This window comes from Diplotaxodon limnothrissa, linkage group LG23 (genome assembly GCF_057381915.1).
Source record: "Diplotaxodon limnothrissa isolate DT_005_m linkage group LG23, D_limnothrissa_male_GT1.1, whole genome shotgun sequence".
NCBI classification, from domain to species: Eukaryota; Metazoa; Chordata; class Actinopteri; order Cichliformes; family Cichlidae; genus Diplotaxodon; species Diplotaxodon limnothrissa.
In genome coordinates, this window is record NC_140617.1 from 26,382,082 (window position 1) to 26,404,775 (window position 22,694).

The 22,694-nt window shown below is 40.2% G+C and overlaps 1 protein-coding gene across 1 annotated transcript; it reads right to left on the reverse strand.

The window, feature by feature from the left end:
- Positions 1-2,067: 2,067 nt before the first annotated feature.
- LOC146608211 (NGFI-A-binding protein 1-like) lies at positions 2,068-22,132 on the reverse strand. Its single transcript, XM_085347795.1, has 9 exons — positions 22,016-22,132; positions 21,626-21,725; positions 12,763-13,565; positions 12,541-12,674; positions 12,216-12,267; positions 10,064-10,183; positions 7,252-7,423; positions 2,368-2,520; positions 2,068-2,144 (listed from the first exon to the last, which is right to left on the reverse strand). The coding sequence occupies exons 3-9, from the start codon at positions 13,561-13,563 to the stop codon at positions 2,068-2,070; spliced, it is 1,509 nt and encodes a 502-aa protein (XP_085203921.1). The 5' UTR covers positions 13,564-13,565; positions 21,626-21,725; positions 22,016-22,132.
- Positions 22,133-22,694: the final 562 nt, after the last annotated feature.

Genomic DNA, 22,694 nt, shown 5'->3' on the forward strand with positions numbered 1-22,694 from the left:
ATTACCTCCCATCCCATAAATATACACAAGACAAGAGCGAGGCAGGGAGGATTAATCCCACCTCGCCAGTTTCCCAATTTGAAGTGAACGATAAAAAAATGAAAAACACAATAAACAAATAGGAACTGCTACAGGGGCTGTATCTTAACTCAGTCTCCCTACAGTACTTACACCTTTGTTTCAAGTTACAGTATGCAGACACCTACGTTAGGATTGGGAGAGTGACGGAGGCTCAAAAGATGACACAAGCTAAACGCAGCTAAAATAAAAAAAATAAATACATTTAAAAAAAAAAACAACTTCTTGTTATTCTAAAAAGTTAAGCTTTGCTTCTAAAGTCATGAAAAAAAATCTACCTTTATCACTTTTATCTTAAAATGCTACTTTAACATATTTTACAATAAAAAAAGTTATGTTTTCATGTTTGGTCATTTTTAGACTTTAGAAGGTTTATGGATGTCTTGTTAGCTTCTGTTTAGTATTACACTGATTTAGAGACACCCTGTATGTGTGTTGCTTTGAGCTAAATGCTAGTATTAGCAACTAAAGTGGTCACAGTGACATTAAGCCACCATCTTGCTAAAAAGCACTAAATACAAAAGCAGCTGAACGTGATGGGAAGGAGCTAAGTGTAATTTATGTCATGAACAACAAAAACGTTTGTCTCAAAATTTGTGCTACTTTATCTCCTTGTTATAGAGCTTTTTTTTTGACTTTATTCAGACTGCAAATGTCAAGAGATAAAATCTCTTCAGCATGACCTGGGTCTAACCCAGGGCTTCATTCCAGGAGGATGTGCCTAAAACACTTTACCTAGAAGTCCAAGAGCTATCCAGGTCAAATGAACCAGCTCAATTCGCTCTTTTCGCTACTCTGAGCTCCCCCCAATTGATTGAGCTCCTTTGGCCCTCACCAGAACATAGGTGAGGGCAGGAACATAGATCTGCCGGCTGAATAGAAGCGTGGTGTTTCTTCTTTTTTTTCTTCTCTTGTTGCTAGTCAGACTTTCTAAAAACTAAACTGCAAATGTCAAAAAAATTAACTAGCTGTGTAGATGTGCCCCCTTATTCATCTTCTGGGGAGTATGAATGTCAAAATTTGATGCTAGTCCAGAGATATTGACCAAAGTAGGTAACTGACTGACTCACTGAAATTCCGATTCCTACATATACTGAATAAAATACTCAGACACGACACATAAAATATTTAGCTATTTATCCTGAGTTTTGGCACAGATGTCATCGCCTTTAAATATTACTTTTATAAAGCGTTAACAACAATGAGGTGAGATTAGCCCAAAATTAGCTTTTGAAAGTCTACTTAAATCCCTCATTTTAAGGAACCTCCAAATGGGGTGTGGCCCTGTTTGGAATAATCAAATTTCATGAGTTTTTATTTTCCAAATTCTGAACAGATTTGAGCTAGCAGCCTGAACAAGGCCTGAGATTCGTCCTCTGGGAACCACGAATGTCTTTTCCAATTCATTTAGACTATAGAAAGTTTTCAAAAACATGGTTGTTAAATATTTAATAAATAAATGCCAAATCTGATAACATTCTCTTTCAGATTTGGGAAATATAAAGTGTTATCAAGAAGCTAAACTTACAGCACCATGGCAAAAGTTTTCCAGAAATTAGCTTTTTCCCCCATCTTTGAATCTACGCGTGAGTTAAGATTCAGCCCCAGCATCACAGCCTGCACTCTGGCTGTCCAAAAAAAGCAGGAAAACCAACACCAAGGCAGAGGTAAAGAGGACACAAATGTCTGCAACAGATTACTCTTAAATTACAGGTACATCTAATGTGTACAACTAATCAACAGACAAAGACCAGAGAGCACTGAAGAACTTCTCAAAATGCTCTTTAGGTGCTTTGGCAGATACCTTTGAAAACAAAGAAACAAACATACTAAATCAAAGAAAAATAAATGCTATTCATGAGGCAACATTGGTTGTTAAGGCTCTACTGTGTCTGTGCTTGCTTAGTATCTATTGATGGATAGTAACTGCATACTGTCAAGTGTGAGTAGAATGAAGTGGGGGGGGGTCGAATGGTGAGGCGGGAGGCACTATGTGGAGTCTTCAGGCTCTGACTTGATGGTCTTCTTCTCTGCGTTCGTGGACGCCCGCTGTGACGTTCCATTTTCTGAAGGAAAAAGGAGAATGTCATCAGCAAAGAGCTTCATAATAACAAACAAGTCCTGCAGAGCGGTTACTGTAAAACACTTTTGTTGTATGTATCCTTCCATGAGCTTAAATCTTGTCCAAAGTGTCTTTGAGTAAGGCACAGCCTTTTAACTTCCTGCTCATTTGAAAAATCATTACATTTTTTGTATGAATATCATTTCAGGTTAGTCGCCATCACTAACCTATTGCTGGTGTTTTGGTCTCATCTGTGTTGCTGTTGTTGCTGTTGATGTGGTTGTGATGGCGCTTCAGTTCATTGGCTAGCTGCTTGCCCAGTGGGAGGTCGCCTTCCTGCATGTTCTGACTTACCACCCGCAAGTTTATTGGTCGTTCATCTGGAAAAAGTAAAAAATAAAGGCAAAAACAGTTAGCTTTCCCAATCAGTTTCTCAAAGAAAAGTGAGCTAAAGAACCTTTAAAGTACCTTAAACAGTTTTTTATAACTGCCCTCTTCGCCACTATTTTCACCAGGAATTTCAGGGAATAACAACCAATAGTGACATAAAAAATATTCAGTAAGCAACAGCCCAGTACAAAATGAAAATTTCACCTACTATCTCTGAGATTAAGCTAAAGTAAATCCACTGGGATAGAAGTCAACATCAGCCCAGATGTTTGATGTAACACCAGCTTTGTTTTACATGTTCAATATTCCCAGTGGCAACAAAATGAGTGTGTTTGTGTGTGTGTTAAGCTGCTGATCCCTCATGTTTGCCTTTTATTCCCCCTGAGAGACAAAAAAGAAACAAAGACGGAGGAGAAAAGGGTGGATGAGGGGAAGCTGTGACAGTATTTTCTACCACATTCGACTGCTCGTGCCCAATGCAGCTGTTATTTAGTTGTTTATATGCACATTAGCCTCCTGTCTTGGGATTGTTTTGCTGATATTTTATCATGTATAAGGTATGAATTTTACACACAATACAAAGAAATGTGACATTAGAGCCAGATGACTTTGTCATTTTTGTAGCTATTTGCTAATAGTGCAGCTTTCAATCACACAACATGTGCTGTACTAAAAGATATGGCCTTTCATATATTTCCTGCTTTCTAAAGTTTCCATGCACTTTTTCCAAAAAAGGAGATAGAGTTCTGTTTTTGGGATAAAATTATTCAATTAAGCTGAAATAGATATAAAGGTCCTTTTCTTTTCTTTGGAGGGTAGACGAGCTTTAATAAGAAGAAGGTAAGCGAGGCGTCGTAAAGATTTACTTCTGTCTGAGCCTGTTCAGCTGGACTTCATATGAAGTGTTTACACTGTCTGTGTAATCTCCGATGACTGTATAAAAAAGGCACTGCATAAACTTAGAGGACAGTGACACTGCAGCTTTTCACTTTCATTTTTAAGGCGGTGTCACACATAGTGTGTAAAATAATACATTTGCTGTTACAACTAACATATTCAGGTTTAAATAGTTTATCCAGAGACATTATAAACAGTGGTGTTTGATGTAATCACAGTACATTAGAGTAAACTGTAAGCTACCTGACAGGATCATTAAATGTTCATCATCATAAATCTCCATCTCTGCCTGTCTGATTGTCTTCCTCACTTCTCTGTATGTGTCATTTCTCTCTCTTTTTGTCATGTTTCTTAAAAAAAAGTAAGTCTGACATTTATTTCTTCAGCATGTTGAGGATGTCCGCCTCTCGGCCTGTGACGGCTGTACCCCCTGATCATGAGACCCTAAATTAAATAAGCTGTTAAGAAAATGAATGCATGTTTCCGAAAATGTTTCACAATAAAAGCTTTGTTAAGCAACCAAATGTACTTTATACACTATTTGTACAATGCTGAGTTTGTACAAACAGTGTAATGCAGTGACTCTAACAAAGTCATTTACTAAAATTAACTAATTGATTAATATAACATCACTGTTTGATTACCAAATAAATATGCAGTAGACTGAGGTTAATTATACCCTTATAATGAGGTCTGCTATTATAACATGACATGACATACAGACTTCCTAGTTTTGGTTATTTTAGCTCTGCTAGAAAAAGTATATTTCGCAGACCAGCAGCTGCTCCAAGTGTTGCTTTTAGCCTGACTTTGCAAGGATGCCATGTTTCATCTAACCTTCCAGAAAATCTGCAAAATATCTAAAAATATCCAGATGTTTTAGCTCAAACGGTCAGAAGCTGCAGTTATTTTCTTTCTTCTTTTCAAATTAGGTGAAACAGACTTGCCTTATTGGCCATACAAGTCTCTATTGCTCTTATGGAAATTTAAGGAGCTGGGTGCCATTAAATTATTGTGTAGGAAGATGATGAAATTAAAAGAGCTGCAGTCAAATCTCAAATGATGGAAAGCCAGGATGGACGCTGCATGTACCCCATGATTTAATCCTTAAGCCTCTACAGATAAATCAACTGTTTTATTGAAAGCCAACTTTTTAAAAACTATCTCAGCATCCACGCTGTTTAAAATTCCCAGCATTAACACTCAACATTTCTTATTGTTTTTCATTTTAAAAAATGCAAAAGAAGAGGTGCTTCTACTGAGCAGTTTGTTGTTAAATTTCAGGGTTTTATCCCAGTGGAATAAAACATAAAGGGGCAGAGAACGAGAGAATAAAAAGGAAACCTGCAGGAGAAGAAAAATGACAGAAGGGGGGAAGAAGAAGAAAATAAGAAAGGAGAGCAGAGAAGAAGAGGGGGAGGAGAGAGAGAGAGAAGTAAACAGCGAGAGAGAGATAGAGACGCCCCCCTCCAGGCAACAATCGTTGCCTGGAGGGGGGCGGGCGTGATAATTACAGGTGCATTGTGGGATTTGTGGGAACAGCGATATAATGAGCTGTCGGGAGTGGGTGAGGGAGGAAAAGGATAAAAATGAGATGAGGCCCGGAGGAGAAGTAAGATCCTGAATAATGATGCACCCCCCCCCCAACCACCTCTCTGTTTGAGAAATCGGAGTGGGAGCAAATGGAGATGAAGAAAAAATACAAAATAAAAGGTGACAGCTGCCACGGCGGCCGGGTGTGGAAAATCAGCACCTATAGGTGTTGTTTCCATCCACGCATCCTGTGACATTTATGACATGAAGCATGTCTGCAAATTACTTGGTGCACTCCAAGAATGTCGGCCTCTATTCAGCTTAAAGACCAACAAAGAGCAAAGATTTGGCTCAAAAACAAAACCCCAGCTGGGTGTTTTCTCTTGACTGGACACAAGGGGCAGCAGTGAGTCACTAAAACAAAACAAAAACAAGAAAAGATGCTAATAATGCTTAGACAAGCCAAAAAAGGGATATGTTTTTTCTAGACTCAAGCTTTTTGATCTCTGCTCATTAATCACAAAAAACTGACTGGGCGCCAGTTTAGCTCAGTGCGTTGAGCGGATGACCACATGCCATATGACTGAGAGCGGCCGGGTTCAACTCCTGAGATGTTTAACAAAAAAAACGGACTGATTTATATTATATATTTGGTGATGTGACCAGAAACTTTAAAAATATAAAAAGACGAGACGACAGAAACCCACTTAAACCATTTTTTTGAGTGTTGATTTTGCACAGTTTGTCCACCAGAGGTCCGGTGCAACTTAGGGTAAGCATGTGCTTGGATTGCAACAAACACAACAGCTGATCCATGCAAAGTCGATAAGAGCAAAAACCTGAATATCACATATTAAATCACTACACTGTTATCAGTTTTAAAAATCTGAAAATTAGCCAGGCAACTTTTGTTCAGTTATGTTTCAAAACGAAAATATTAAAATTACCAAGGAAAGACGTGCTGGGTGCTTTCTTTTAACTGGACACAGGGGGCAACATTGAGCCAACTATAACAATCGCGCAGGAATCTAAAAAGACTCGAACACGCCACACAAATATGAGGTTTATGTTTTGCTGAAAACAGATGTGAGTGACTTAACATGTTATTAAACTATTAGTATATTATTAAATTATATTTTTTAGCTCATAGACAGAAAAAATGCCCAGCATAGTCTCCATTTATTGGAGATTATCATACACTAAACATATAAACTACCAAGGAAGCTACAAAGGAAAAAAGCAAGGAAAAAAAAACACTAGGTGTTTTCTCTTGATTAGACACAGGGGGCACCAGTGAGCCAGCCACAACCAACAAAAGATACTAAAAATACTTGAAAAAGCCAAACAAATATAGAGTTTTTAATTTACTGGAAATCAGTTCTGGGTGTTTTTATATTAAAGGTTTGTTTTTGGCTGGATCTTCTTTTAGTGGATGCAGCCATAGATTTAAAAAAAAAAGAACATTTCCAGTGAATGGCAAGGGGTAAAAACAATCAGGTCAAAGTTACTTACTCTGAGATTTACTCCTTTTGCTTCCAACTGTGATTAAGACCAACAACAACTAGCAAAAGGTGCTAAAAATACTGCAACAGAGTGGAGATTTATGCTTTTGCTGAAGCCGTCATGGGCAGTTTTGCATAAAAAAAGCTTTTCTTCCGCTAATATGTGACAGAAAAACAGATTTATGGTTTACTGGAAGCGGTTTGGGGCTCTTTTTTTTAATATTCCTGAGTTTCAGTTTGCTTTCAGAGTTGCATCTAACCTCATTATTCAGTCAGGATCGTCTTTCGCACGTCCTGGGAGATTTATTACTAGATAATAATATGCTTCAAGAGAAATGTTTGGTAAACTTCACAGAAACATTTAAATGCCAGAGTCCTTTAACTTTATGATCACACCTTAAACGTTGGATTGACTGGTTTGGAGTCAAAAGTATTTTCTCCTTGCACAAACCAAAGCGAGGCATCATAAAAATTTTAAAAGACTCCACCTTTTTAAATTCCTTTGTTGTGTAATTTTAATTGTGTTGTTATCGGCTGTACTGACAAGTATGACCTCTTACTGAGGAGGTGTGCCTGTTGCGACCAGAAATGTTTTGATAAGTTCAGGTTTCCGCTGATAAGCATCAAAGACGGCGGGATTTCATGAGGGCCGTGGGTGGTTTTTATCTTCATCCCTTTTTAAAATGTAGCCTCATTTCCATGTCACATTTGAATTCATTCCTTATGTTTTTGTAATAGTACATATCTAACAGTGGGGGTGAAACACGCCTCTGTTAACGGCCGCCCTACCTTGGCTGTCTCTGCTGGCGTCAACGGCTGCGTTTCCGTTGGTGTTCTGTGCATTGTTGAGGTACTTTAAGGCGGCGGGGGGGATCCTCCAGTCCAGAGCCTGGAGTCGTTCCTGGACAGCGGCATCCTGCAGGATCTCCATCTGCCTCGCCAGCAGACGCTCCAATTGCATCTGGTGGACACAAACAAAGAGCAGTCAGATATGAACTGTGGGTAAAAATATCTTCTGCAGTCTCTCGATCAGGGGTCTCCAACTCCAGTCCTCGAGAGCTACTGTTCTACTACTGTCCTTACTCCAACACAGTTGAATCAGATGGTGGAATTACCTCTTCAGCATGCCATCAAGTTTGGCAAAGGCCTGGTAACAAGCTATTCATGTGATTCAGGTGTGTTGGAACAAGGATGCATCTAAAAGCTGCAGGACAGTAGCAATCGAGGATTGAAGTTGGAGACCCCTGTGCTAGATGTTAGAAAATACAAGCTTTCATATGAAGATGTGACTTTCATCTGTGGACTCTCAGTAAGACTGTGATAAATGGATCTGCTGAGACATTATAGGTAGATAAAAAAGTGGATTCTGAGCTTTACTGGTCTTTAACAGGTAAAAATACAAACTAGTACGGTCCAGAGGTGCACGTAAAGACGACCTTGAACGTGAGAACAAAAAAATTTAAATCCAGTTCTTGGTTTAAAAATCTTCAAAGAAACTTTTAATCAAGTACCAACCACAATGTGGACTTTGTTCCAATGTTATAAAATAAACAAAAGAGGAATTCAATGCACCTTTAAGAAATAAAGGACATTTTAAGTGCAAATTACTTGTAACTGTTGGATTAGGATTACAAGTAATCTCTAAAACAAAAAAGAAACAGTGTTAAATCCAATAGATTTGGGCCTCATTCTTAAATTTTAGACCTTTCATAATTAAACATAATTAGCCTTTTTACATTTTAAAATATAATCAAAGTATCAGTTTAAGTTTAAATCTTCATTAAAGTAGGAGTTAACGCATAATGGCAGGAATTTTTCACTATAAATTTGACCTTCAGTTATTGCTAATACCAACTACAGAAATAATGACTCAAGTAAATACAGTGACACTCAGACCGTTGGGGAAAAGGTCATGGTCACACACACGGGCGTTTCCAGGATTTTCTCCAGGCACAAAAACCAGTCGGTGGAGGTGGGGAGGCTCCGTGGGAAATAAAAAACAAACCAGTTAAAACTATTTAGTCGTGGATAAACTTACTGCCTTCATAAATGTGCATCAGGAGACATCGCTGCCCTCTAACAATATAGCGGCTCGCCTGAAGCATGAGATTTAACGGCGAGCTAACCCAGTGTTTTAGTTTACTGAGTGGTAGAAGTTAAGAAAACATCTCACACATAGGGAGTCGCGAATGACAGGCAAAACGAACTCATTTATTCTTCTCAACTTAAAAAACTTTTTTTTTGTTGTTGTTTCAAATTTGCTTTCATTGCATATTATTATGTGACTTGACATTTGTAATATTTTGTAAGGAGGACAACACAGATTTTCCTTAAAAAGAGAATCAACACCTACAATCGCTGTAACTTCCACACATGGTTGCTCTGGTATAATTATAGGTGGGCACCAAGGCCACCCCAGCTCCCCCTCTTTAGCTACACCTCTGCATATAATTGCTAAACAAGCTGTGAGAGCACGAAGAAGCATCTGAGGTTAAACCAGTTTTACCTTCATACACAGATTAATTGATACATATGAATAAATCCTTTAAAATCCACCGATTTTTGCTGAATTTTATTCTTTTTGATAAATGCAGTGTCTTAATTTCAAAGTTATTACCTTCTAGTTTCTGATATTGTACTTATTTAACATGCAGGTTAAGTAGAAAAGAGAGAAAACGCTTTCTGAGGTTTTTTTTGCTTCATTTATAATAGATAATACCTAGAGGATGACTATGAAGCACGATGAAGATTTCTAGATCCTTTTTTAATCCTGTCATCCACCCGTGTGAGGGTTCAGACCTGTAAGGTAAACGGCATGTGCGATATATCTGAACTGCTTTGAGGTTTGACCTAAATCCGAGTGACCTGACTGAGGGTGAACTTTTGCCCCCTGCATCTGCCTCTTGGGTGCGTTAAACCAACCCGGGGAAAGAGCTTGAAAGCAGGAAAATGACCTCCTTAAATGAGCTTCAGCGAAGTGAAGTCTGACAAACAACAGCGCAGCGTGGTTGCTGTCAGTCGGCACATCTCTGTCACTTTAAATTACTGCAGGACACGTCCATGCACGGAGAGACAAGCAGCAGTTCAGAGAGGCCTGCCGTGCGAACACAACCGTGAAATCTCTTCTTCTCCTGAATGCTGTTTGTGGAAATCACATCAGCGTGACGGGTGTAACAAACACTGAGTGATCAGCTGGAGTACATATACGTTAGGCCACATGTGTTCACATAGGGAGCAGGCGCTGAAATGTTTTCTGGCTAATGAGTGATCATAAAGCTGTCCTCCTACACTCCGGCTCTAATTATGAACAGCAGCAGCAGCGGCGTGGAAACCAGTGAAGAGTCTAACTAGGACTGCCTCAAACATCTGGCGACATGGTGAGGAACGACAGTCGTTCCAATAAGACAACTCTGGGCGATCAACCTCAAAAGACATCCAGATGAGGAAAAGAAATACAAAGTGCTGACGTCTGCTCTTAGGAAACAGCCTTTTTGAATGATCACCACTGCAGTAGATTTAGCCACTTTTTTATAAACTCTTTAGGCTTCAAAATAACAGCTGCTTCTCTGGAATTGAGATGGCAAGTGTTTGTTATGGCTACCTGCAGATTTCGTCCAACGGTTTCCTCTCCTTTCGACTTGGCGCACGCCAGTTGCTCCCTCAGCATCTCCTGTCGCATGTGGATGGCCTGCAGCGCCTCCTGGATGTCGAAGAAGTTCTCCTGTTGGTGTGACAGACAAACACGTATACATGTTTTGGGTTTCCATTTTATTGTTTCTTTAAGATTCATTTGAAGGTTCTGGTTGGTTCTCAGAGCCAAGAAGAAATTGAGTTTCTCTCAGTAGTCAAGAAAATATGGTGTTTTAGTATGAAACTACAAATCTCAACCCTGCAACTGACAGCTAACATCTTGGTGAAGTGTCAGTCACACAGGTAAAGTATAATGAGGTCAGTGTATGTGCAGGTAATCCCCATGAGCCGAACTCTTTAAAAGCTGCTCCAAACACACAAACAGTTTTTTCTACTCATGGGTTTTTATGATGTCAGTAAGAGGGAATTCCTTATATGCTCCACCCACCTGCTTTTTAAATCTTCTGTTTGGGAGTGGTAGCCAATCAAAAGAAAGTTGGCTTGAAGGGGGAGGAGCTAAATCAACGAGGCTCAGTATGATATAAAGATGGATTATTTTAAACTGTGATTCATGCAAAGCTACCTTAGGGGAATATTTTCAAAGCACGAAGGTGTTTTTTTGAACTGACATCCAATTTGTGGCTGATATTTTTTAAATAACATTTAACGGTTAGTTTTATGTTTCACCCTTCACTGAGCACATGAAACTGTATACAGCAGAGCAACAGAGCAGCAGGTCAAAGACAAATTTATAAGAATTTTTAGAGGTTAAATTTGCACAAAATACACTGACGCTGTTCAAGGCTTGTTCTGGTTTTAAAAATGATAATATTAATGAAAACTCCAGGCAATATAGAGAACATTTTAATAGAAAAGAACAATTAAACAATTAAAATAAGAAATATCATTTCTGGAGGCAGATTTTATTAAAATGAATAAAGTCGCTAAGAAGCGTTTTACTCTGTTATTAATTAGTTTGAACTTATTTTGTCAACATATAAATAATTGCAACTATTTTCTTTCACGTTACAATTTAAAAACTAATTAATAACACACTAATAAAGCTTATTTATTTAAAAGAAGAACTAGTATTGCTGCTATTTCTTGCTACTTATTTTGGTTATTGGGTTTATCAAAGCTTACACAATACAAATTCCTTTGATTTGTTTATTAACAGACTCGGGGGAATTTTTTCTCACTGTGGATTTCTGCAGAAATTCCCCCATCTTTAAGAGCTCAGAGTAGTTTTTGTGAGCAGGTGTCGGCTTATCTGCAGCTCCGAGGTCCCAGCCGAGTGTGCGTCCGCCACATGTTTTCAATCAGAGGTCTACACGCTGAGAGGAGCTATTCAAAGACAACTCTCTCAGTCAACTGTGTCAGGAGAGGAGCACTGAGAGTCCTTTGTACTCTATTCAATGGTGATGCTGATTCGCCCTTAATGTTCCTGAAAAAGTCTTGCAGAGGAGCTCCAGCTGGCCACATCTTTACATTTCACACATTGTAAATACTGAAAATTAGCCAGCAAGGCAGTTCCGGTCATCATGTTTTCAAATAAACTGGTGAATTTAATGAATAGGAAACATTTCGTAGGGATTACTTTCTCATTTTAAAATGACTGTTTGGTAGAAGACAACCCCTGAGGGGTCCAGAAACTGTTCAGAAGCTATTCAGGTTGCAATCAGTTAGGACAAAACAAGTTAAAACCTTTTATTCCAACAAAAAAAATAGATCTTTCCTGAATTTCTCATTGCCTCTTCCTGTTAAAGGGTGGTTCTTCCTCCCCACAGTCGCCAAGTGCTACTAATATTGGATTATGTGATAGCTGAGGTTCTTTCTGGTTCTTCTGTAATATTTCAGGGTGTTTAAATTACAGTATGAAGCACCTTTTAAATATTAAAATCATGTCAGATAGTGATTTTTGGATATCAGTAAATTTTAAAATCGAACAAGGAAAACTAATGAACACCATGGAGAGTCTGAGAAGCTTTTTTAGCTTGGAGGAACACTCCAGAGTTAGGACAGTCTCTTGATAGTTTAAAGGAAATAGAGACATCTCAGTAAAGCCCAAAAATATTTGACAAATGTTGAAATCAAGACGCAAATTGAAAAAAATCTGACCATACCTCTGTTTTAATTCTTTTAGGTGACGGCTCGTCTCGGTCTCCACAGCGAGACCTGCAGAGAAAAGTCATAATGCACACATGTCAGTTCCATTGCAACCACTGACATCCAGTTTTTATGCCGAGAATTCGCTGAGCTGACAATTTACCTGGGGAAAGCTTTTTAAAAATGAAAGCATCACAAACGCTAAGAAATGTGAACACGTGATTCATGATGGGCTTAGACAGATGGTCACATGTGTAGTCCAAACACTGTCGGCTCATTTTAGCTTTAAAACCAAACAACTTAAATCTGAAGTCGGCTTCAGTAAGGAAAAGGGGCTCTTACTTGCTGGTGCGGTAGGTGTATTTGTAGGTGACCTCCCTGGAAATCTGCCGGGCGAGTCCGAACAGCTCGTCGCGGCGTGTCAACAGAGCCATGTCCCTCATGCAGAGCTGTGCCGCCGCTTCGTTCACCGTCAGCTGTGGGACACACATGTACAGATAAATCAGGTTACACAGGAAGACCCCCACAGGACAACATTAACCAGAAAAATATGCATTCACCCACTTCGTGAAGCGTCAGGTGCTTGCCGTCCCTCCTCTTGGAGTCAAAGCGTCCATAGATGGCGCTGTACTTCCGGATCTCCTCCTCCCTTCGCGGATCATCATCGCTCATTTCAAAGATGTGTCCGATCATCTTTCCTAGCTTCTTGTTGTTCTTCAGCTGCTCTTTTACCTCAGCCAGGTCCGCCTTTGGGAGGCCAGGCGCCATTCTGTCCACACACTCCATGACCGACTGGACAGCGGCTGCGTCCAGAGCTTCTAAAGCCTCTCTGGGCGAAGATGGGGAGCCGAGGTCTGACGGAGACAGGCTGTGCTCGCTATCATTGCTGTGGCCCGACCAGAACCTCACCTCGCTGCTGCCCTGCAGTGGTGATCCGGCCGACACTTTGTCCCTTGCCACGTCCAGCTTCCCCGGGTCAGAGCAGGCGGCGGCGATGGCTTTGGGCATCTTGACGCTGGCGGTACTGGCGCGGTCCTGAGCGCTGAGCAGCGTGGGTGAGCCCTCGGGCAGTTTGTACACGGGGATGCTGCACACGGGCAGCGAGGTGAGGGGCTGGTTAAAGATGGCGGGGTTGGTGACCCAGTCTCGCAGTGCCTTCTGCAGGCGGCGCACGTGCAGCGGCTTGCTGGCCATGCCGACGAGGGCCATGATCTCCAAGAACTCCTCCTCGCCGGCCTCGCAGAGCTGCTGCACGTCGTCACCGCCCTGCTGGATGAAGGCCTCGTAGTAGTAGAGCAAGTTTGCCCGCTGCAGGATCCTGTAGAGCTGCAGCTCACCCAGGGTTCTCGGCAACACCGCTGCCATACCTAAGAGACGACAAACAGAAGGCCAAAGGTCACTCAGGCACTAAGCTAAGCTAACAAACAGTCACACATGAGATATTGATCTGAAAAAAAAAAAATACCACGATTGGATGAACAGTTATTATAACCTATTAATATAGTGGGAAGATGAATGTGTGGAGGGCCAAAAGTGCCAAATCCACCCCCCCACCTCCAAATTGAAGGTGCCACATAAATATTGCAAAACTAATAACGATTGAGGCATTGATCCAAATAATAATAAATAAATATCAGCAATTAAATATGTTATTTGTGATGATTTTTATACTGTATTATTTACATATTATTACTAATTGGTTCAGTTGTACGGAGGACTGACACTGTCAAAATTAAAAAGAAATAAATAAAAAGAAATAAATAAAAAACAATAGAAAAACAAATAGTGAAAAATAATATATAAACAGAGGCATTAATACAAATTAATATTTTCTTTCTTTTTTGTTTCTGGTGAAATTTAGTTATAAAAGTGCCACCATTTAGATTATACTCTGTAAAATGTGTGGGTATAATAAGCTAAAGCTACACCCTGCAATTTTACAGTCAATAATTTGTGTTTTTTCTGCTTTATTTGTTTGTTTAATTTTTTAAAAGCATTCTCCAATTGTTGTTGAAAACTGTAAATAACCACTGAAATACAATCCCCCCATTTATTTTTACTTTTGGCAATTTTAGACTTCCGTACCAGGAAACAATCTTCCTTAATCTTAATCTTCCATAAGATAACAATAACAGATTGTGGTAGTTCTCTAAGATCGAGTCGTTGAAATGCTTCAGATGTAGAAATGTCAAATCAGTCACGTTCTGACTGAAATCCTCCTGCTGAGTGCCAAATGGTGAGAAACACCAATTTGCCCTTTAAGGAGAAAACAGAAAGGGGGGAAAAATGATGCGCTCACATGACACTAACTCAGTGCTTTGTTAAGATCATCAGCAGTCAATCTCAACAAAGCAGGAACATGTGAATTTCTCTCAATGAGCAGACACTAAAACTGAAAAGAGAGCATGAGGACTTTTGACCTTGGAGACAAAAAACGGAAGTCAAGTTTTTCACTTGAATCTTCACAGCTGAAGAATGTGAAGATGAAAAAAAGAAATGTAAAAATAAATATGCAGTTTTTACTGTTTTCACTGGAGGCTCCATTGCTCATCTGAATTAGCTGCTGTGAGCCGACATGGAGACACATTTCTAAGAACAATGCACAGGAATTATATTTGGACTGCACTTGTTATCCTTGGCATGTGCAGGGTTCCTGTTTATCAGGAGTCCACAGGTGCGTGGATAGGTGAAATCTGCCTCCACTTTTCCGCCAGAAACCACAAACAGCTTTCGCTTTGCCCTGCTTTAACTAACCTACGTCGATCCAAGTGTCTCAAATAAAGAAGTAAACGTTAAAACCAAAGAAAAGGGCAGAAATGAAGTGAAATAATAATTATGAACAACAGTAGTCCAGTAAAACTACTAAAACCTACAACTGAAATTTACTTACTAAACATCCAAAACACAATCAAAAAACAAGGTAAAATCATAATTAACAGCAGATGCGGGTGCGTAGGCAGCTCATTTAGTGTTTTTTTTCCAAATATCCTTGAGCTTCTGTGCCATATTTTGCTTGAATGAACATTATTATTGGTTTTAGTTGATAGCACTGCATCAACCCAATCCTGGCTTCTCTATATTCGATCCCTGTGTGGTTTACAATTAAAATTCAGGGAGACATCACACTGAAATGTTGGCTGTTTTCAGCCTCTGATCCTCCGGTGAGTCCTTCTCCTGCTCCAAAGTGGAGACTTGAATCTACAGACCAATGCACGAGCAGATAACTCTTGTATGTAGCATTCATACAACACATGTAGATAGATGGAAATCTTTACTGGAACACGTGTAAGATTTAACTCCAGTGCGTGGAGGAAATTTGAACTTGATCAAATGAGTGTGGAGAAAACACGGTGCACATGTTGGTGATCATACCTGGATATGGTCTAGCATACTAATAAATCAGACACATCACAGGTAGGTTGCTACAACCTGCCCATCCAGCATACAATATCTGCACTGAGAAGGTACAAGAAATATATACGTTGCAACAAAGTACTTATTGCATTGCATTATTTATTGCAATTACAATCCTGTCAACAATTACAATCCTGTCATGCCCTTTGCTTTCTTGTGTATACACATATATACACACAACAGTGGTTTGTTTTCTCCGTCTGAAAGCTATAAATCACATGGATATAGCTTTAAAAACTGGGAAAACAGGAATTGTGCACACAACTGTGTAAGTGTTATAACACATTTTTACAGGGCTGTTTAAGTGACGTTGTTATTTTACTGTCAGTTTACTGTCTTTTTAATTTTACTGTTATTTTAATCTTTTATTGTTATTTATTACAGACATTTTAAGTTCTTGTTTTGTAGTTTTTATTTAAAAAAAACAACTTTTTCTTAACTTTAGTTGTTTTTTCTATTCTAATTTGCCCTCTGAGCTCGCCTGCCAAAGCACTTTGCAAACTCTGTTCTCAAACTTGTTATTACAGTAATAAAATGTACAAAAAATGTCATTTTTAAATTGCTGCTTTAGCTCTAAATGTGGGTCTACAAACATCTGTGAATCCCTGTGAATAAACGTCTTCTGCGGGCCCACTCGCCGTCCTTTGAGGACGACGCTCGCTTGGCCTTTAATTTTAAAGAAATGATTGAATCTCGTCACTTGCCATCTCAAACTCAGAGAAAACAGGAGAGAAGCTCAGAAACTGGCTTGTTTTTCGACTCTCCCTGTGTGCATGTGAGGCTCTGCGGAGGCCTACAGCTAACAGAGGAGTGGCAGTCAGCGAGCCTGGGTTACTGGGAGGACCACATGCCTCTCTCCACCCCTGCAGGATGTGTAGGTGGTGGGCTCGCCTCGCCCAGAATAGGCTCTGAGAGCCTCAGCCCAGGGAGCCAGGCAGGCAGGCGTCGAGTGAGCAGGGAGAAAGACAAAAGCTGCCTAAGACAGAAAACTGAAACCATCCTCTTTAAAATACGTGGATTTATTCAGTCTACACAGATATCAGAGATCACTGGCACTCAAGGTGACCTCCAGAAGAGCTCCTCTAACTCAGTTTCCTTCTATAAAAACGAGTTTTAGGCAAACAACCCAATAAATGGAAAAAAATAATAATTTTTTTAAAAACGGAATCAGACAACTTTTGAAACTTCCACTCCACGTCCTTATCTTAAACTCACAAATTCTGTTTAGAATAACAACTTTTGTAGCATCTACACAAATGACCAACTGAATAATAACAGTGTCCCTCAGCAAACCTGTAAACATGTCTAGACTAGAGGAAAGATGCCTCCTTTTTTTTCTTGTTTCTTCCAGCTGCAAACAGGTCAACGTGCTTTCTGATTGTAGAAATCTCTCCATTTAACCAAAAAATAAAAATAGTCTTTCCTGGAGTGACGGTTGGAAAAGGAGGAACGATTACGGGCGGTAATAACAGGTAATTTAAGTTCACAGGTCTGCATCACATTCACTATAAAACTTTTAAAAAATGTGGATATAACGTGTGATGTGAAACTCGAGAAAGGCTTGTTGTTTCCTGAGCACAACTTCTCAGTGCGCTCGCTTTCCATTTATGTCACCTCAAGAGTTTACGTTAGCCTTTCCTTACAACTACGGCGGCTTTAACAGAAAGTAATGACGCGGCAAAAAACAATCACTGTGTCAAAGCAAGAGTAAAATTTCACATGAAAACGTGACTGTTTCCAGTCTTTCAATGACAAAAGGTTTGTTTATTTAAGCTCAATGTGAACAAAATGTGACAAAAACTGAAACTAAATGAAGCTCGAGTTCACAAAGAACTCTTGAGCTTTTGTTTTAGCGCTTACACAAGCTTCTTATCTTATGAAAACAGCAAAAATGACTGATCTTAATGATTTGGTTCATTTATGATTCAAAACATCCTGATTTGGCAGCTTGCACACAACATTTGATTTAATTCTTGGAATAAGGATGTTTTTTTCTTTCTTGAAATGTTATTATTTAGTACTCTGAGAAAAGGTGCAATAAAAACCTGAGATTTTTAGAGTAATTTGGCTCATTCAACTCTGAACCTGCAGACGCTTCAGAGCTTTTGCTCGTCTGTGTGTGAATCTGTAGGCGAGGGATTTTTGCTTCTGGAAGTTTTCTGGTTTCCGCCTGTATTCTGAGTTCTATTAAAACTGGATTTGGCTGCAAACAGGTGAACAGTCTGTGAGCACAAACTCAGTCTCAAAATCATCCTACTATCAGGTTATTATTAGCTTCTTTAAAAAGCCTTAATAGATTGGGAATCCTAGCCCGGATCTTGAATAGAAACCCTGAAAAAACTGCCCGCTGCTCCCAGAAACAAGTTGGCAGACTGTCCGATGGGCACTACTTAAAAAAAAACAAACAAAAGAGTTTGGTTTTACACATTACTTTCCATTTTTATCTTGTAACATCTACCAGGTCACCCAGGTCACCCATCTAGGGATAGTGTTCAGTGAGCCTTCACCTCTTTTATGAAATATTTGCCTTTCTGGAAAACAGAAAATCCTCTTTGACTGAAAGGTAACAACATCCAATTTCTTTACCCAAAACAAAACCCAACCTTAATCGTAGACTAGTCTCTGAAGTTATTCATTCCCAGTTGCTGATTTTGTGTCTTCTTTTATGTCTTATTTGGAAATGTGCCATCGGTTAACTAGCCTAAACTAGCTTACATCCTGATCCTGAACACAAAGCCGAAAACCAGCCCAAAGAGCACTTTAGTGATTCTACGAATGAAGGAGGTACAAGCAGAAAAGGGCGGCTACGATGCTGCGTGCCGTACTTTTGAAAATACAGCTCTGGCTGCTTGGTTCGGGAGTTCGTCTAGGGAAAATGGCATGCTCGACACCTTTTTTTCTATCTGCCTCTCATGCAGATAACTGAGGAACTTACCATAACTGTTTGATTAGTAACTGTAATGTGGTTACAGTTGTGTAGCACTGCCCACTTGGCCTAAAGTAAAGTTTTCTGAGGAGCAAATTCTCACCATGTGACTGTGACCAACCAATCAGGCATTAGGCCAGAAGAAGCACTGTAGCAACATCCCGCTGTCCGCATGTGATTTGCTGATACATGTACCAGTTTATTCATGTGTTTTTTAGTAAATGTCGGCCTCTCTGTTCTGTTCAAGATTTTTTCAAATTGATTAACCTGAAACCATGCAGCAACTCATTAATGATGACCCTCCAGTTGCAAATGGATAATCTCAGACATGCTCTAGGCTATGAACTGGGAATTTACCAATTTGACCCTTGTCCTACATCTATCTGTGCTTATATTAGCCTAACCATACCTCTGTAGCCACCCACCAGGTAGAACAAAAAAACCCTAACCCTGAAAACATTGCTGGTATTTAGCTTTCTGTGTTTGTTTGCATGCAACGACGTTAAACTCGAATGTACGCCCGGTTAAAAAAGCCACACTGCTCATTTAACTCTGAATGTTCCAGTGTTTGTTAATTTCAGTTCAAGTCAATTTTAAAGCCAAATCACACCATTGTATTGTAAAGACCCTACAATAACAGAGAGAAACTCCAAGAATCGGACAACTCCCTATGAGCAAGCACTTGGCGACAGTGGGGAGGAAAAACTCCCTTTTAACAATGATAATAATAATAATAATGGATTGGATTTATATAGCGCTTTTCAAGGCACCCAAAGCGCTTTACAATACCACTATTCATTCACTCTCACATTCACACACTGGTGGAGGCAGCTACAGTTGTAGCCACAGCTGCCCTGGGGCAGACTGACAGAAGCGAGGCTGCCATATCGCGCCATCGGCCCCTCTGGCCAACACCAGTAGGCAAGTAGGGTAAAGTGTCTTGCCCAGGGACACAACGACCAGGACAGAGAGCCCAGGGATCGAACCGGCGACCTTCCGGTTACAGATGCGATTCCCAACCCAGGGAGAAACCTAAGGGATTCCTCCTGAAGGAGCGTTTTTACCCAGAAATGGCTAGCAACATCAGATTTATTAAGGGCTGTCTCGAGTTTTCAGGGCTTTACTAAATAAACGTTGTCCAGGCTTGCATTATTTTTGCAACACGCCACACTCATTTGTTCCCATGGGTTCCCCCCTTTTTTGCATTTAAAATAATTTACTTCACAAGCATATAGGCTGAGCTGCTCTCATGTGTTGAGGTCATTTTGTTGAGTAAAGGTCATGGGCTCACTTACTTCTGAAAATAGCCTCTATTTGCATGTCTACGTATTTCTGATATGATCATTATGTTTCTGGGATAGAATGAACCCACATTTTGAGCCTTTAGAATTGACCCCATTAACCCCCACATACACATGCTTTTTTTCTCTAAATGTTGGTTTAGGAAATGGAATATTTGAGGATAAACTCATTATTGTTATTATTTTTCAGGTCCACTGTTAAGCATGTTGCACACCCCACATAACTAACATATAAATTAAGTTTCATTTTCTGATGAACACGAACGCCTCTCCTATCATTTTAGCATTAATGATAAAACCACTCATCCTCCTTCAGATGCTCAGGAGGCACTCGCCAACCTAAGATGGGTATTTACCACCATCTTAGCCCCACAGATGCTTTATTGTTAGACTGATAGGTTGGAAAAAGTGGCAAAAAACAAATAAAATTGACTGTGAAAAGACCCAACCCTGCTAGATCATCATATACTCAGGTGTTTTACTCATCTGTTCCTTGGCATTAAGCTGCTGTGACTTAAATGCAGCAAAAGCTGTAAAAGTTGAACAGTATAGGATGATTTCTTTGGGGTTTTCTCGGTGATGTAAGATAGTAAAATGAATACGAAGCGTGCCTCCTTTCAGAAAAAAGAGAATAACCACCAGATGAACTAACAATGAAATGATTAGAGGAGTTTTCTTGTTCAATAAGTGTTTTCAGCAGCAGAAGGTTATCTGTCCCTCTACACTGCTGTGTGCCTACAAATAGAAACACTGAATTCATTCACTCCGCTTCAGTTCCACTTGTTGTCAATTCTTTCAACCATCTGCACAAACACTCCCAGCCATCTTACTCTAGTTTCATCACAGCAGGTGTGTGTGTGTGTGTGCGTCTGTGTGCGCGAGGATGATGAATGCGTGTGTGTGAATGGCAGAATCTTAAGTGAAGTCCTGCTCCACAAAAGCGAGTTTTGCCAGTTGGATCTTTTCACCTGGAGAAACGAGGCGTGCGCTGCCACAATGGCACACACACACAAAACACATGTACACGCATTCATGATGAGTGGATTTCCAGGTGAAGTGCCACGCAGAAGCAGCAGTCCTCCCTCAGCGAGCTGAGAAATCCTTTGATTTCACTGTGATTCAGGAGGAAATTCCCAGAACTACTGTTTGATATCATCACCCGAGCGGCCTGGAAACCATCAGCTCATCTGCCAGACTGTCTGGGATGTTACTCCAACCCTTTGTGAAAAAAGAGCCACTCAAACCCGGCATTCGCTCCAGTGATGAAGCAGCTAAAAACGGCACAAAATGACGCACAATACATCGGAGATCCTCTCGCTCTTTCCTCAAATATTCCTGTAGCAACTTGTCCGTTGACACTCTCGTGACACTCTCCGCAAACCAACCCACCCTGCATAGGATGCTAGAAATTTGGATATAAATGTTTATTTAGAGGCATTCCCATCCCGTTTTTAAAAAAATAAATAAACGGTTTCTAATGGACTAGCGCTTTGGTTTGTGTTTACCTCCCGCTCATGTGGATATTATTATCCCTACAGTGCTATAACACAGGCGGATAGTTTTGCTACAGCGCGTAAAAATGACTTTAGAGCTGTTTTTACGTCCCCTCATAGAATTTTTAAGCTGACTTTAAAGCACATGCAGTAATGTCTGCAAGCATTTCCAAGAAAATAAAAAATAAAAATCATAAAATGTGTCTTTGCAAAACATTTCCAATCACCATTATTATTATTATTATTAGCAGCAGCAGGTTACATGCACGGTCACCGTCTTTAATTGAGCCTACCTGGTGAGTTTTTGCCCCCCTCTGGTCCGCCCTGGTCCGGTTCCTCGTCTTCCCTTTTCTCCTTCTCCTCCTCCTTCTTCTTCTTTTCACACTACCACTCCTGAGTGTCAATTTGCGCACAAAGAAACCCGCAAAGGAGAGGTCCCGCAGCAGCAGCGAAGTGCGTAAAATTCAAAAGAGAGGAAAAAAAATCTAAATTCAAAAGACGAATAAAGACAAGAATTATCTCCAAGGCGCACACAGACAAAAAGAAGCGCGCCTGCTTGTGTTTGCGTGCTCAGACCGAGCCACTCTCCTCTCCTCTCTGTTTCTGGAAACTTTTCTCTCTCGACTGCCGTTAAGAGAAAGGAGGGGAAAAAACCGCAGAATATGAGTAAAAAAGCCGCTGACCTTCGTGCGTCTTTCGGTGCGTCTTCTTCCTCCTCCAAAGTGTGTGTGAGTGAGTGTGTGTGAGTGAGTGTGTGTGTATGTGCGAGGATGATGAATGCGTGTGTGTGTGTGTGTGAGTGTATGTGAGTGAGTGTTTGAGTCCTCTCCCAGCGTCTCTCCACTCCCCCTTCCGCACCGTCAAGTCAGACGTGGTAGTGCGATCCTGCGCTTCCGCCTGCGTTTACGCAAAAAAAAAAAAAAAAAAAATTAAAACACAAGGTACTGGGTGAAGGTGCGGGCGCACTTCTGAATGGAGGAAAAGTGGGCGGGAAAAGAAAAGAAAGAAAGAAAGAACACGTTTAAATAAGAGCTGCAAAAATGTTGGATGTTTTATGATTAATGGCTCTGTGAGTTATAAACGATGACAGGAGAAGCTGTTGTGAGCCCTAAAAAAGAAAGAAGAAGAAGAAGCACTAACGTGTTCTCTTCAGATTGGTTCATTTACAGCATTTCTTTATCTGGTGGAAAAACTGAGACGTACTGTTGAAATCGCAGTTATTCTTCTATTAAGACATCTCAGGGATTAAACTGGATTAAAGATAATGTATGCAAATGACCAGTGAACGTGAGTGCAGGGGTTCCTCTGCTTGACTAAAACGTCAATCACATCAGTGACCCTCCATGGCGGACGTAACAGGGA

Excerpts from the sequence above, each read along its gene's own strand:
- LOC146608211 (XM_085347795.1), bottom strand. The coding sequence starts at position 13,563 with ATGGCAGCGGTGTTGCCGAGAACCCTGGGTGAGCTGCAGCTCTACAGG. Across the intron at positions 12,675-12,762 it reads AGCACCTGACGCTTCACGAA|CTGACGGTGAACGAAGCGGC; the intron begins GTGGGTGAATGC and ends TGTGTCCCACAG. Across the intron at positions 10,184-12,215 it reads CTAAAAGAATTAAAACAGAG|GAGAACTTCTTCGACATCCA; the intron begins GTATGGTCAGAT and ends TCACACCAACAG.